Raw genomic sequence first — 16,255 nt, forward strand, 5'->3', positions numbered from 1 at the left:
AAACCTTGTATGTCCAAAACCATTCGTTTTGCATTTATTATCTTAAAAATTATTTAAAAACAGCCGATCTACAAGCACACAACGCCTCGCACCGCTGTTTTCACTACTTTTGTGCGACGGCCTTGTATGATGAAGAAGGGCTTTACTTAGCGAAAGAACGTACAAATTTGAAACTTGGAGATACGAGGTTTCCACCCGACAACGTCGATTTGGGGGTGGCAGTATAGCTCAGAAGGTATAGAGCGATTAAGACTCTGAAGCCCTAACTGCTCCCGATAAACAGGTTGTTGCCTTGCATGGTTTTCTCCGGCCATCGGTGTGTGAATGGGTGAATGTAATGCCCACTTTGGATAAAAGGCACTATATTAATGCAGCTTTAACAATATATATTTATAGAACCCACAGACAGACCCATTTCAGCTTTTTCAAACATAGCAAAACATTGCAGATGCGACACGCTGTGAGCTTGTACATTGTGCAACACTGTTGTACAGTATGATCAATTTGGGCAGTGGTTGTCAACCAGTGGTCCAGGGACCACCAGTGGTCCTTGAAGGGGTTTCCAGGTGGTCCCCAGCTAAATGATGGAGAGTTGGTAACCAAATGGACCTGTGCTGTGCTCCATTTGGTTTCATTTTACGCTCTAAATTATAGTATAACATCTGCATTACTTAATTTACAAGAATTCTACACAATTAGAGAATGTAGAATAATTGTTATTTTGATCAACGTTTGGTACTAATATCAATACAACATGGAATTGTGGACAAAATCTTATCCAATCTTATCAAATGGTGGTCCGTGGCTCAAATGCCAAATAAATAATGGACCTTGATATGAAAAAGGTTGAAAACCACTGAATTAGGGCATTGATTTACGAAAACGTCAAATACAAGGTATCTGCCCGTCAGTTCCAAAGACACAAACATTGTTTGCTCAGTGAAGCAAGTACCTTTTCCAGATTAAAACTCAAACACAGCTCCTCGAAAATAGAAATCCGTCATAAAGCCATCAAAACATAGGACCTCATGTGCAGGTGAGGTCCTGGACTGCTATTCAATAAACCGACACAATCTTTTGACAATACTTAAAATAAATAAATCAGACGTCAGTTTACAGTATATCTGTTGTCCGTGTGGTCTTCTTGTGCTAAAATGCGCGGTCAAAAAATACAAATAAATGTATCACTTAATACTGACAAAGTGTTCCCAAAAATATAGTGCTTTCATTGATGGCAGACAATTCATTGCAGTCCAACATAGTACTTGAGATGCACATTGGAAACATAAGGTCCCTCCCCCCCCAAAAAAGGCCTTTTCCAGGGAGGCGTTGTGGATTACCACAGACAACACGTGTCTCGTACATCATAGATGCATCATTTCTGAGACAGAGACATCGCTGAAGTGCTGACATTCACGTCCATATTAAGTCGTTCCAACGGGCCTATCTTAGCATGTCCTTCCTCCCCTCCAGTGAGACTGCTCCTTCCCCGTCTTCGCCGTCCCACTGCCGAGCCCTGTCCAACTCCACCCTGTCCGCCTCCACTCCCAGGCCCTCCAGGTCCTCTTCGGAGCTGCAGGCGCTTCGCCTCAAGCCGCGCGAGAAGATCCTGCGTCGCGACTGGACGCTGAGATCCAGCAGGTCAAAGGAGTCCGAGGAGAAGAGGCTGTCCTCGCTCACCACGCTGGGCGGCCGGCTACTAAAGCCCCCTTCCGCGCCGCCGCCCCCTGTGGGAGCTCCCTGGAGGAGCCGCTGGAGCGCCTCGGGGAACGCCATGTTGGGGGCCGACGAGGACGACAGCCGGACGTCGTCGGGGAGGTCCAGGCTGCGAGAGAACTTGCCGTTGCGTTTCAGAATGCCCTTCCTTCGCCGCACCGCCTCCGTGCGCATGGTGGGGCTGTCCTCGGCCCTGAGAGGGGAAGAGTCCGGCGTGACGCCGGGAGCCCCGCCGCCGCCTCGCAAGGTCAACTGAGAGGCCCCCCGCTCCGGGGCGGAGGCGTACCCCGACTCCCCTCCGTACTGGTTCTTCAGGATCCCTTTCTTGGGCATCTTGGACGAGGGCTGGCTGAAGGTGGAGGTTGGCGGCAGGAGGAGGCCAGTGGCCATCGGGACGTCGGGGAGCGCGCTGCGCGGTCGGTAAGGCTGAGGAGGGGCGTTGCGCGACGGAGAGGGAGGAGGGTTTTCTTTGTTGGGTTTTAGAAAAGCAGAGTCAAAACTCCTCTGGGGTTTCAGGATACCTTTCGGCTTCTTCCTCTCCGCGCTGGAGCTCCTGGAGGACCCGGCGCCGGCAGCAGCGGTGGCGGCGGTTATAGGGGCCGCGGCGCAACAAACCGCGCCGGTAGCGCTCCCTGCCGTTGCCTGGGGAATGGCGTTCTCCTTGCGCGACTTCCTCAGGCTGGACGCCGCCCCGCGCGTCCTCCCTCCTGCTCCGCCGCCGCCGCTTCGGTCGCCCTTCAGGGGGAAGCTGAAGTAGAAGGGGTGAGCGGCGGGGACAGAGCTGCTGCCGCTGCAGGCGGGATCCACGGCCATGCTGCTGGTGGCGGCGACGCGGTTCTGCCAGTCGATGTAGCGCGCCAGCAGGGGCGAGGGGCAGTCCTGGTGCTGCGCGGACGCGTGGGGGCAGTCGCACACGCTCTCCTCGTAGCCCCAGTTCACCCACCAGTGGTTGGCCACGTCCTCCACCGTGGCCCGCTCCTCCGCACGCACCGTCAGCAGCCAGTCGATGAGAGCGCAGGCATCTGGGAGGAGGAGGAGTTTACAGATCAGGTCAGAATCTAAATATTATAACCTGAAACATCGATGTACAAACAGGCAATAATAAAAATCATGGACCAGATATCGATGAGATGGCACCACTGTGGTATTTTAAGAAAACAACACCGTTTTACTTTCTGCAGTCTTTTCAGTAAAGAGGGCAACAAGTCTGGAACTTATACAGTATTTAAGTATATTAAATTTTGTTTAGAAAAGCCTCCTGAGGACAGGTATTGAAAATTAGCACTACTACAGTGCCAAGAACATCTAAGCAATACATCTGGGCTCTCCAATGTGATTGTGGTGTCCAGGTCAAATAAACATACATCAATCAATCATTCAATACCGGCCGAGAGCACACTTTTCATTATTATAATCCAGCGGTTGACAAGTTGCTATAGTGACTGACTACTAGAAGAACCAGTGGGCAGTGGTACTGGAATATGGGCATTTTGATGCCAATACTTTTGTACTGATACTCGAGTGAATTCTGAATGATGAACAGACTTCCTCCATCACTGGGTTTACCTGAGGGGGGGTTGGGCCTTCGGTAGCGGCCTTGGCTGATCTGCTCTGTCAAGGTTGCGTGGCAGGCACCATCAAAAGGCATGCTGCCATACACCAGGGCATAGAGCAACACTCCTAGTGCCCAGCAGTCCACCTATAGCACACACAAACAAACAAACTGTCACATGGCATTTGCAAAATGCTGTGGAGATTATTTGGCTTGTGATTATGACTGCGACTGCTTTGGCTGGATGAGTGGAAACTATATGAGCCTGACACACACTAGGGCATTCACGAATAGTGATTTTTAGTATTCGAATTATTCGTCCTCAAAGTATACAGGACTGTCCAAACTGTCAAATATTAAGTAAGCAAGAGATAAACATTGTGAAAATAGCCGATCTACATGCTCACAACGCCTCGCGTTGCGAGGCGTTGTGAGCATGTAGATCTGCTATTTTCACAATATTTATCTGTGGAACCGAGTCATACAATTCCAAGTGCTTGTCAGGGTGGGGGTCCCCAGTTCAAATATGTTTATTTTGGGGGTCACAGCCTAAAAAGGTTTGAGAACTCCTGGTATAGAGCATTAACAAATTCATCCACCAGGGGCATTGACAAAAAAAAAGAAAAAGGCGAATATTCGACTTCGGTGAACAACGTCGAATAGTGACTTTGATATTCGAATATTCGAAAATTTGGTGAATGCCCTACTGTGGAGATTATTTGGCTTGTGATTATTTGGCTTGTGATTATGACTGCGACTGCTTTGGCTGGATGAGTGGAAACTATATGAGCCTCTGGACACACACCTCTGGGCCCTGGTAGGGCAGTCCTTTTACGATCTCAGGAGAGGCATAGAGCGGACTTCCGCAGTAGGTCTGCAGCAAACCGCCTTTTTGGAAATGGTTGGAAAGGCCAAAGTCAGCCAGCTGCAGAACAAGAGAGAGGAAGGGAGGGAGAGAGAGGGAGATAAAATTCATGATTTCCATGATTAAACGGTACAGCCTATCAGCTGGCACATTCTGCACGGCAGAAACCAGTCCAGACTACATGTCTACCACTATGAGAGGTTCTTATGATATAATGGCCTAATTAGTCACAACTGACCTATTAACAACAAGCACACCGACACTCACTCGCTCGCCGTGTAACGCGCGCGCACACACCCGCCAAGTGGCGCGGGCACAAGTGCACGCACGTACCGTATATGCGCGCACATGACACATGACAATTTGACAAACATAAACACCAGTGCCATAGTGCAGATTCCATTTCAGTTGAGTATTCGCCACAAACCGTATGGCAAAAATGAATCACACAAACCCACAAGAATCCAAAGCAGTTCCTTTTAAAAGGGCCCAAAAATAGACAGTGTGGTCAGCTTGGGCCATGTCCGTGCGAGCGAGGGGAGAGACTTGGGGCCATGTCCGCAGGGGCGTCACCAGGCGAGGGGGGGAAGTGGGACTGAGTTACTAGGGCCCAAGGTGGAGAAGCCTTAATTATTTTATACTTTAGCTATTGAAAAATATTACATTTTTTCAATATTTCAATACTAAAATATTTTTGAAAACTCGTGAAAATGTGTGCAAATCTTTGAATATATGTATTTTTTAATTTAACATTTGTAACTCAAATTTTGCTTCTGGGGAGTCCCTGGAACTAAATATTTTGAGATGGGGGTACGTGGCCAGATACATATCATTTTGGGGGTCCTTCACGTGAAAAAGTATCAGCACCACTGACATAGAAACATAGATTTTTTGAAAAAAACTATGTTTCAGAAATGTCAGAAATGTTCAAAGACATTTTCACAATTTGTCAAAAATAGCAGATCTACAAGCTCGCAGCGCGGCACTCTGCTATCTTTCAATAGTTAAAGCACACAATCTGAGTGAATCCTTGTACCACAGGGCTCCAGAATTTGGTGCGACACGACACCCCTGCATGTCCGTGTGAGTGAGGGGAGACTAAATGAACCACAGGCCAAACGCTGTCACGTAACAGCACAGCCACTCCAGGCTGCCAGAGGCCACAGGCAGTCAGGACCGAGAGAGGCTGACTCTATCTGAAGTGATTATTAACACGCACGCCCGGCCGGGCCCGCACGCTATCGCTCCCCCTGGGTGTTGACAGTACCAGACACATGACAGGTTTATTTCCATGTAACAGAGAGGCATGTTTCAAGAGCGGCGAATTGGTTTCCGCGAGTGACCGAGGTACCTCTCGGACGGAGGTTGACATTGTAATATATACACAACTCAGACGTCGGCTCAGTGTGTGTTGACGGTGTATTTATGTAAGGTTGACTCTGATTACAAGTAGAATGAGGCGAGTGGAAGAGGTAGAAGAGTTGTGTGGTTTCGACGTGACAGCTTCCCCTCCTTCTCTACACCTAGTGTAGTAGCCTAGAACAGGGGTTCCCAGCACCTCCCAGCACCTTATATTTATAGCATATCGTCGTCGTCGGGTGGAAACCTTGTATGTCCAAAACCGTTCGTTTTGTATTTATCATCTGTAAAATGTACTAAACTAGTGAAAACAGCAGATCTACAAGCACACAACGCCTCGCATCGCGAGGCGTTGTGTGCTTGTAGATTGGCTGTTTTCACTAGTTTTGTGCGACAGTCTTGTATGATGAAGCAGGGCTTTGCTTTACCAAAAGACGTACACATTTGAAACTTGGAGATACGAGGTTTCTGCCCGACAGGGACGATATTTTGGTGATTATGTTGCGAGGAAAACGTTGAGATAATAGCCATTTTGGTTAGAACTGACTGAAAATGACTTTGTACTTCAAGTTTAAAATGATACTAAATGTATTTTTAAGTGTCCAAATAAATACCAAATATTATCAAATTATCTCGCGGCACCCCAGGGTGCCCCGTCACCCACTTTGAAAACCCTTGGCCTAGAATAATAGTGTGTGGGTGCGTGCGTGCGTGTGTTTGTGTGCCGTGCAGTGCAGTGTAAATTCTTCCCTGGCACCAGCGCCAGTCAGCCGGCCAGAGTTAAGCCTGCATGAGATTCAGCCACTCATTCCTGATCGCTGTGGATTCTTGGGTGAGACATTCTTCTAGCCCAGAGAATGCCTGTACACACACACACACACACACACACACACACACACACACACACACACACACACACACACACACACACATACTGTACACAACTGTACGTGCGTGCACAGTGCACACATACATAGTGCACAAACACTTTCCCTTAATCATATAATTCCTCCGCACTTGGTTGAGAATTACACTGGCTATATTGTCAGACATGCTAGGATCACCATCCACTGTCTATTGTCTGTATTGTGTTGCAGCGTATACAACAGAATCCCGGGCCGGTGGAGTTAGACCCCTGGTTTATATTGTGATAAGGAATGTTTACAGCCCATTGTTTCTGTTTATGATGAGGATGATATCATTGTTAACCGCATGAGGCCTACTGTAGACTAGCGGCCCAATATATTCTGGGGGGCAAACACTACGCAGAATATTGTGTAGTGAACTTGTAGATTGAAGTATATCCACAAGTTTCCAACGTCCCATCGTGCATTTGCGCAGAAGGTGTGCGGCAGTTCCGGCGTCGCAGCCGAGAGTGATCTACAAACTCACAACGGTTGCATCTGCGACGCGACGTGAGCTTGTTCTCTGGATGTGTCCCACACAAAATGCTACAGTAAATTCTTGTGGAAACAGGTGGATAGGCAGTGGTGTGTTCTAGACCAGGGGTCTTCAACAGGGGGTCCTCAGAGTTACTACAGGGGGTCCTCCAAATCTTCCAATCCTTCTTATATTAACAACTTGAACCCTAGTGTCCATATTCTGAGAACTGTAGCCAAAAATAGCAGATCTACAAGCTCACAACGCCTCGCGCTGCGAGGCGTTGTGAGCTTGTAGATCGGCCATTTTTGGCAAAGAGGTTTGGTGTAGAGGGGAACAAGAGCAGACTAAGTACAGAGTAAAAGGTCAAGTTTATTATGATGGTTCAAGTGGTTAAATATCTGAAAACACAAATTGACATGAATCCAAAATACACTGATGATCGTGCTGTCAAACAACGAAACTATATGGAATCTATAGGGTTGTGGGGGTCCCTGCTTTATCTCTCTCTCAACTAAGGGGTCCTTGGCCTGAAACCGTTGAAGACCCCTGTTCTAGAATTTTTTTGAGGGCATACTATAATCTATGATCGGCAGCTATTCGTGTGGCCAGGGCATACGCCAGTGCATAATGCCTATCAAATACGCTACTTTGAAAGGTTCACGAGGGCAGACGCTATTCATATTTTTATTTCCGACAGCAGACGCTGTAAACGTGCGTTACAGGTAGAACATAGCACTCTTGCTCTCAGTGGGGGCTTAAAGGGATAGTTCGCCCCCAAAATGACTTTTTTTTCTATCGATTCACCCCATGGAGACGTGAATTCATGGATATTTTGTTGCATTCCTAAGCCAATAATTTGAGGAGACTCTTTGTGTCTCCATAGGGAACAAAGCAGGCTCGTTGTGTCTCCATAGGGAACCACTGCTGGTCATCAAATGATTGGCTCAGGAATGCTACAAAAACAATAAAAAATCCATGAATTCAAGTCTCCATTGGGCGAGTAATCAATAGAGAGACATTTTGGGGGTGAACTGTGCCTTTAACAGAAGGCTTTAGGTGGAGCAGCACAAGACACCAACCTTCGGAGGGCACCAAACAGTGGGCAAAGGTGAAAGAAGACTCACAACCACAAGAGTGCTGAAATCTTGGAGCAATGGCTGCTGAAGGAGCTCCAAACCGCTGAAATGAGCCCCCGGTACTTTAAACTCTACACTAAATCTCTTTGAGAGAAATAGCAGATCTACAATATCAGAACTTGTGAGCTTGTAGATCTGCAATTTTTGGCAAAAGTTCTCCTCAGAATAGGAATGGTAGGGCAAAAATCCAATCGCACAGATTAGGTGGCCCCCTCCTGTAGTAACCCTGAGGACCCCTCAGGGTCATGGACCCCCTGTTGAAGACCCCTGAATAGAGTTGAAGTGAAATGTGTTCGTTTGACATCTGGGATGAGGTTCAGTCTTATTCTTTTTTTTTACCCAGTAGAGGAAAGATATTTTAAGCCAAAACACAACCTCCTCCATGGATAAAGGGTTAGACGTTTTTATAAAAGAAAAATACCAGCTGCTATGTGACCTTCAGCTGTTTCACGGCGGCTTTTCAAACCCGGTCATTAGTTTTATTTCATTAACATTTCATCCCTGCAATCTGTCTCTCTGCACTGAATGCCATGGGGTCACGGCTCGGCTTTGAGGTCAGTGTCCCCAAACCAGAACTTCAAAGTCCCCTCAGTCTGGGGTAAGGCAGGGGTCTTCAACGTTTTCAGGCCAAGGACCCCTTAGTTGAGAGACCCCCACAGCAGGGACCCCCACAACCTGTTAATAGATTCCATATAGTTTCATCTTTTGACAGCACAATCATCAGCGTATTTTGGATTCATGTTAATGTGTGTTTTAAGATATTTAACCACTTGAACCGTCAATACTTAAAGAACTTGACCTTTCACTCTGTACTTAGTCTGCTTTTTTCCCCCCGCTACACCAAAGATCTTTGACAAAAATAGCCGATCTACAAGCTTGTAGATCTGCAAATTTTGTCTAAAGTTCTAAGAATATGGACGCTAGGGTTCAAATGGTTAAAGGAGCTATAGTCAACTTTTTTTGTAGGGCCGACACTTTGTTTACATTCTTGTCTATGTTAGATTAGGATGTAAACAAAGTGTCGGCCCTACAATGGCCAAAATGATTATTTTATCATTATTTTACGCTTTGTGTGGTCATTTTTGACACATTATATGAAGCTTATTTTTTCATAAAATATTTTTGAAACATTATTTTTATTTTGGCATCCGTCTTTCAAAAGAAAAGTTGACTATAGCTCCTTTAATAAAAAAAGGAGAAAAAAAGTTTCTATCACACAAAGATTTGGAGGACCCCCTGTAGTAACTCTGAGGACCCCCTAGGGGTCCTGGACCCCCTGTTGAAGACCCCTGCTCTAAGGTATCTGACTCTCAGTGGTGTAAAGTAACTGAGTAAATACCGGTACACTTAGTTACCTTGTCATTCTCTGTTCAGCATGCAACAAGCAGCCCACCTCCATCCCCAACTCCACCTATAGTCATAAACATCAGATTTGCCTGTAGTCTGAACAAAGCTTAACTGCCTACTGCCTACAGGCGCTGTGAGCTTGTAGATCGGCTATTTTCACATCGTTTGTACTTTCTTAACCCATTTAGGCCTGATGCCGATTCTAAAAACGCCTTCTTTTCTGAAAAAACTTTAAATATTTATATAAAAAAAAAACACACAAAATAATTATGTTGCTATACTGTACGGTTCCCGTCCATTAACATTTGGCAATTTGGCCAATCCAGTAACATGCAGGCATTAAATTGTATGTTTAGAATTGTGCAGATACCCTATAGTGTATACACTCAATACTGTATGTTGGTTTTGTACACTGTTGGGTGAGAAAACAACGTTGCACATTAAGCTAATGGTCTGTTGACTCCTTGGGGTGCCGACCCCCACAAGTTGAGAACCATTGGCCTACATGACACTTCCTTTCGCTACACATGAAGGCATACCGTGTATTCCTATACATTATCCCATGAATTCCACTGAGGCTTATACTGTAGACCCTACAGTATGTCCTGGTGTGGTATGTGCTGTGAAAGGCGATTGTGGCGAGACTCACGCAGGCATGGAATGAACAAGACGCCGCTGAGAGAAACACACACACACGCACTGTTTTCTTTTGACGGACAGACGGAGAGCATACTTACATTAACCCAGCCGCCCGATTGGCCCAATTGCCTTTTGGATTCCATGCATTCCCCCCCCTCCCTCCCTCCCTCCCCCCGGGCTCTTGTATTGTACCCATATAAGGAGTGGAATGCCCAAATAAGGCAAGGAATGACCCCTGGGTTTTGTTATAGGACCTGGCACAGTGTCTTTTTTAATGTCGGTTTTCTGAGCGCAGCATGCCTTCGACAACACATTAAACTTATTCTGGGGCTAGCACTGAATTCCAGTATAATGTCTTATGAATGTGCGGAGATTTGTGTTTGCATTTTGCGTCGGAGCTGTTGCCAGAGGTTACCGCTTACCAGATGCAATGTTATAGCCTTGGCTGGCGTTCCGCGGAAAGGACATGCACAAACGCACGCATACCCAGTACACCAATAGGAACACAATGGAAATAAGCTTTTTTTTTATTTTAATGTTTATCCTTTTGACTAATGTGTGCAACTGCACGTTTGTGCAATTGATGCTGTCAATGAAGAAGTAAACCAGTCCGGACTGCTGACCTAGTGGTCCGGTCACTTATAGGCTCTAATGTATCCTGACAGCGCATCATAGGTTCGAGTCCCATTCCTGCACATAAAGGCACAAAACTCCTATAATAAAGAAGTCAGTCGACATGATCTAAACATTAAGACGTTAATCTTACCTTGACATTAAGTTCTTCATCCAGAAGGATGTTCTCTAGTTTGAGGTCTCGGTGGACAACACCATTCTGGGGGAAAAAAAGAGGGGGGGAAAAAAACACAGAAGACCCATCAAGTCCTGCTCGGAATGTGTCTCTCTTGACTCTTGTTTATTTATTGAACCACTTTACTGTAACAGATACTTTTCTCTTGGCATGAATACGACTGCATGGCATGCAGCATGAAATCATACTTGTGATCGTTAGCCATTCTCATCATCAAAGGCTTTGGTGTCTTTACAAGCGAGGCCAGATTTAGTTTTTTTTCCCAATTATTCTTTCATAACCATTAACATTCCTATCCGATTTCATGGGGCAGAGCCATGTCTTTAAAACGTCTTAACATAGCAGACAGCACCGAATCGTCATGCTATGAGGAAGCGAGTTGTTTTGAGTTCTGATCTGAATCAGCCCCCCTCCCCCCCCCCTGTCCCGTCCCATCCCCTGTTAAGTACTGGGGGGGGGGGGGGGGACCTCTCACTGGTTCCCCGATGACTCTGTGTTGGAAACACTGAAGTGCAAAGCGGGTCAGATGGGAAGGAATGTCTCTCTAGTGTCATCTTTAGCTTTATTTAGAAACAGGACAGTGGAGTAGAAAGACAGGAATCCAGGCCGGGATGGGGGCCAGACACAAAAACACAGGTCACACGGTTGGAATCGACCCAAGACGTCTAATAATATGTAATCTCTCAAGACAGACTCTAATAGCTCTGATAACAAAATCTGATCTGATCGATCAAAGGAAGAGGAACAGACAGAGTGGGCGTTCCCTTTTATTTGACGATGGTTCGCCAGACTGAATAATATGTGATGTCAGTGGTTCTCAAACTTGTTCAAGACAAGCCAAGGACCCCCAAATTGATGTATTTATTGCCCGCAGACCCGCATCTGAAAGGAGTTTCTTGCCAGGGTGACCCCCCAGAAGAGAAGATTTACTGTATGTTAAAAAATAATTCAAAATTATTAAAATTCCTACAAACGTTTTCATTTTATTTTTTATTTTTCATAGCAAATAAGCAAGTTCGCAACGGACAGTAGCATATCTCCTGTTTCTATCTTCAGAGTCTTTGGTATGACCCAGCCCGGGGATCGAACCCCGACCGCCCAGTCTCAGGGCGGACACTCTAACCACAAGGCCTCTGAGCTGCTGAAGCAGTTAATAAGCATGTGCAGGAAACCATCAAGATGCCCCCCCCCCAAAAAAAATATGTTTTATTTTAGCATTTCACAAATGTTTCAGATTTTCCCTTCCGTCAAAGTAGGCCTACCACATGAAAATGTGTGTGGGCTGAATCCAGCTGGACGTCATATGACTGTAAAAACCACTAGTGTGGTTTTGCGGCAGGCAGGGATAGGAAGTGGACTGTGCACTTTCTCGGTGTGTGCTCCCAGCAGACTTCAAACGGTGTTCCAGAATAGAACATGAAAGCTTCGGCGTGAATGAATTATTTAAGTTGCCTCTGAGGTATGCCGGACTCTCACGGGGGAAGTGTTTGGGCTTCAGGAAAGAAAAAGAGGGAGCATTATTCACAGCCCAGGCTGTCTTGTTCCTATCCTTAAGGGTGATGTATACTTAGCTGCACATCGGCGTCGCGCAACCATAAATAGCCGATCAACAATCTCACATTTACATGACGATAACATTTCTCTCAAATTATTGCGATTAACGATTTGTGTTTTGGTCGTTGACAATTACATTTCTGTTTGGCTTTTAGGCTTTGAAGTTGCACATGGCAGATATGACACATAACCTAAATATACAAAGAAATTACTGACATTTTTGACAACTTTATACTTAAAAAAAACATTGATAGTGGAAATAGCCGATCTACAAGCTCACGACGCGTCGTTGTGAGCTTGTAGATCTGCTATTTCCACACATTTTTACTTTAAAAAATATATATGAACATTTTTCAACATGGAAATGATTATGACGATTATGAAAAATAATCACGATTATGTCAAATAGTTGCGATTAGGCGTTTATGTAATAATTGTGACAGCCCTAAACGCATCGCAATGAGAGCTTGTGAATCCGATATTTTTGGTGCTGTGTGCGGACACACCGGTGTGCAGCCAAGTATAAATCAGGCTTCTAAGGGGAGAGGAGGGGAAAAGGGAGTGGGGTGAGCAGTTGTCTGCTCTGCACACACGGCGGATGCATACCACAGGCTCACATACATGTACAAAAGCATTTCTGGAGGTCGCGGGTCACTTCCTTCACTTGATGGTTCTTGAGAGGGTGTAATTGGCGAAAGAAAGTGGACTGTTCCGGCTCATTAGCCCGGAAGCTAGCTAAGAAGACTCCCCATGCACAGTGGTGGTAAAAGTACTCACATTTCTTACTTAAGTAAAAGTATACTGCATTGTACTGCAAGTAGAAGTTCAGAATTAAAAATGTACTTGAGTAAAAGAACAAAAGTATCATTATCGAAATATAGTTAAAGCACCCATTATGCAGAATGTCCCGTTTCAAGTTTTCATATGTATAAAAAGCGTTGTGCTTGTAGATCGGCTATTTTCAAATGTCCGAAATGTATATGAGGCTGAAGTGGTTAATGCATGTTTTGTAATAACAATCAGAATCTACAAAGTAACTAGTAACTCAAGTTTTCAAATAATTGTAGTGGAGTAAAAGTACAATATTTGGATCCGAGATGTAGTGGAATAGAGGTAAAAGTATTGGAAATTGGAAATACCCGAGTAAAGTACAAACACCTCAAAGTTGCCAAGTACAGTACTAAAGTAAATGTACTTGGTTACACCACTGAGTATGTGAAACTGACAAGTAAGAAGACCCCCCATGCATCATTCACCACGATTTCTGGGTGGTCTTTATAGTCAGCCCTACAGTACAGCAGTGGTCCACAAACACTTTAATGTGGACCCCTGTTTCTAAATGTTTTATACCAGGGACGTCACAGAAGACTTTTGTTTGTTAGATTTTGTCTAGACCAGTGGTCCTCAAAGTGGGGTCCAGGGACTCTCTGGGTTCCTTTTGGGAGGTCTAAATTGATCCTTACAAGTATGTAACTCTGACAGTCTACAAATGAAACCAAATGGATCCTTACGGGTCCATTTGGTTTCATTTGTATACTTGTCAGAGTTAAGGGGAGACCTTGACATTTTAAAGTTTGAGAACTACTGGTCTTAACTGTATAGGAGGGACATAAGAGGGACAAGAGAGTGGAACTTACCGTATGATCTGAATAGTTCTTTTACATTCTCCCATTGGGCTTTTAGCAGTGATGGAGGAAGTACTCACATGTTTTATTACTTAAAGGTATCAACACTGCAATTTGGAAAATAACCGATCTACAAGCTCACAATGTACTGTGAGCTTGTTTTTTTCTCCAAATGGCCGAAATATATATTGGGTTGAAGTGGTCAGTGTGTTTTGTAATAATAATCAAAATCTACATAACTAGTAACGTAACGTTTTTATATAATTGTAGTGGAGTAACGGTACAATACTTTCCTCTGCGATGTAGTGGGGTAGAAGTAAAACTATTGAAAATGGGAAAACGGCAAGATTTTTTCAAAAATAGCAGATCTACAAGCTGACTCCGTGCCACGCTATGAAATGACACACAGCTGTCCCGGTTTTAACGGGATAACGTGAACACTTTACTGTGCGCACAACGAAGACGAGGTCATGAGGAGGACACAAAGGCAACACGCAGACGTGCAGAGAATGTTAGAGAGACAGGGGCTGACATTTCTAAAAAGGCCTTTTGGTGAAAATATTGAAAATAGCCGACCTCCAAGCTCACAACGCGTCGCAGCGCGACATGTTGTGAGCTTGGAGGTCGGCTATTTTCAATACTTGATACCACATGAAACTAAGCATAAAAAAGGCAATACTGGAGATGTGGCATACGATTTCTCCACAGTGAGGGCAATTCTTGATAATGCATTCATGTTCAGAGTTTGGACAAGGCAATTATCTTGAATGCTGCCTTCAGGTATGGCATGGAAAGAGGGCATTTACATTTCATTCACCATAGTAAAAACTGCCTTCATGGTCTGGAGAGGGAACTTGGTCTGGATAAAAGGGCAGGGGCTCAAGCCCCCTTTCATGTGCCCGTGTCTGAATGACACACGGCTTTCCCGGTTTTAACGCGATATCGTGAACACTTTTACTGTGCGCACAACGAAGACGAGGTCATGAGGAGGACACAAAGGCGACGCGAGCAGCCTAAGTGTCAGTGTGTGACTGTTACAAACAGTCAAGTGTTAATTGTTTTGACCCCAAAGACGTCTGAGAACTCCGGTCACGTTTTTTTTCCTGCAGCATTAATAGGATCATTGGGATTTACTGGAATTATACACTAAGTTTGACTGTGTTGTTTATTCATGGCACTGTTGGACAAACCGCAGCCTTGTGCATACCACCGGCTGCAGTAATCACAGGGCTAATGTTTTCTCAGATACAAGCTTCAATAAACAGTGTGTCCGGCCTTGTTTGGTTCATGAATGAATGGTACGCTGTAAAGTCCTCCGTTCATTTAACTGTGAGAGTCGTATAAAGGAAAGCAAATGTAAGGTAACCCATTAAAGGAGTAGATCACCCCCAAATTACTTAATTTTTTTCCCTATTGATTACTCATGCCATAGAGACTTGAGTTCAATAATATATATTTTTTTTGTGTTTGTCGCATTCCTAAGACAAAACTGTGATTATAGTAAATTTACCCCCATTGTTTCCGGATGCATGTGGACCCAAATGCATGGCACTGTTAGGGTAATCTTTTTTTTTTCGTCTTAGGAATGCAACAAAAAACAAAAATTATTATTGAACTCAAGTCTCCATGGCATGAGTAATCAATAGAAAAAAAGACATTTTGGGGGCGAACTACTCCTTTAAGATAGTGTAGTGTTATTTAAGGTGCTGTAAGTTATATTTTTAGGTTCAAACTAAAAGTGTTGCGTTAAAAAGTTAAGGCTTTATATTCTGAAAGCAGCCATTGCTTCAGAGTGTTTGTTCAGTAATAGGGGTCTCCTTGTCTCTGCAGCTCTTTAGAACAGTGGTTCTCAACCTTTTCAGGCGGCGACCCCTAAAATAATCATATTTTAACTGGGGACCCTCCACCCTGACGAGCACTAAGAGTTGAGGCATTACATTTTGTATAACACGGTTCTATTGTGAAAATAGCTGATCTACATGTGTGAGCATGTAGATCAGCTATTTTCAGAATTTCTGCTTCTAATATTTGACAATTTGGCCAATGTTTCATTTGGTATTAAAAGAGGTAAAATTAAAAAGTCCTTAAATTGTCACTTTAGAAATGTGCAGTTACCCTCTATACACTTAACTTTATGTTGGTTTGTTTACTGTTGAGAGAGAAAACAATGTTGCACATTAGGTTAATCATCTGGGGACCCCCCAAAATAATTTGGGGACCCCCCTGGGGGTCCCGACCCACAGGTTGAGAACCACTGCTTTAGTGAACAGA

At 44.7% G+C, this 16,255-nt stretch overlaps 1 protein-coding gene across 1 annotated transcript in view; it reads right to left on the minus strand.

Annotated features, from left to right (window-relative positions):
- Positions 1–481: 481 nt before the first annotated feature.
- Positions 482–16,255, minus strand: part of LOC308291001 (NUAK family SNF1-like kinase 1) — a gene marked incomplete at its 5' end in the record, with an annotated part of 31,265 nt that continues 15,491 nt past the window's right edge. The window contains 4 exons of the mRNA XM_080732914.1: positions 482–2,738; positions 3,283–3,415; positions 4,074–4,193; positions 10,764–10,829. Coding sequence (XP_080589040.1) covers positions 1,444–2,738; positions 3,283–3,415; positions 4,074–4,193; positions 10,764–10,829 — 1,614 coding nt within the window. The 3' untranslated portion in view covers positions 482–1,443. The remainder of the gene's footprint in view (positions 2,739–3,282; positions 3,416–4,073; positions 4,194–10,763; positions 10,830–16,255) is intronic.

The sequence above is a fragment of the Nannobrachium achirus genome (genome assembly GCF_963921795.1).
Source record: "Nannobrachium achirus genome assembly, chromosome: 9".
NCBI classification, from domain to species: Eukaryota; Metazoa; Chordata; class Actinopteri; order Myctophiformes; family Myctophidae; genus Nannobrachium; species Nannobrachium achirus.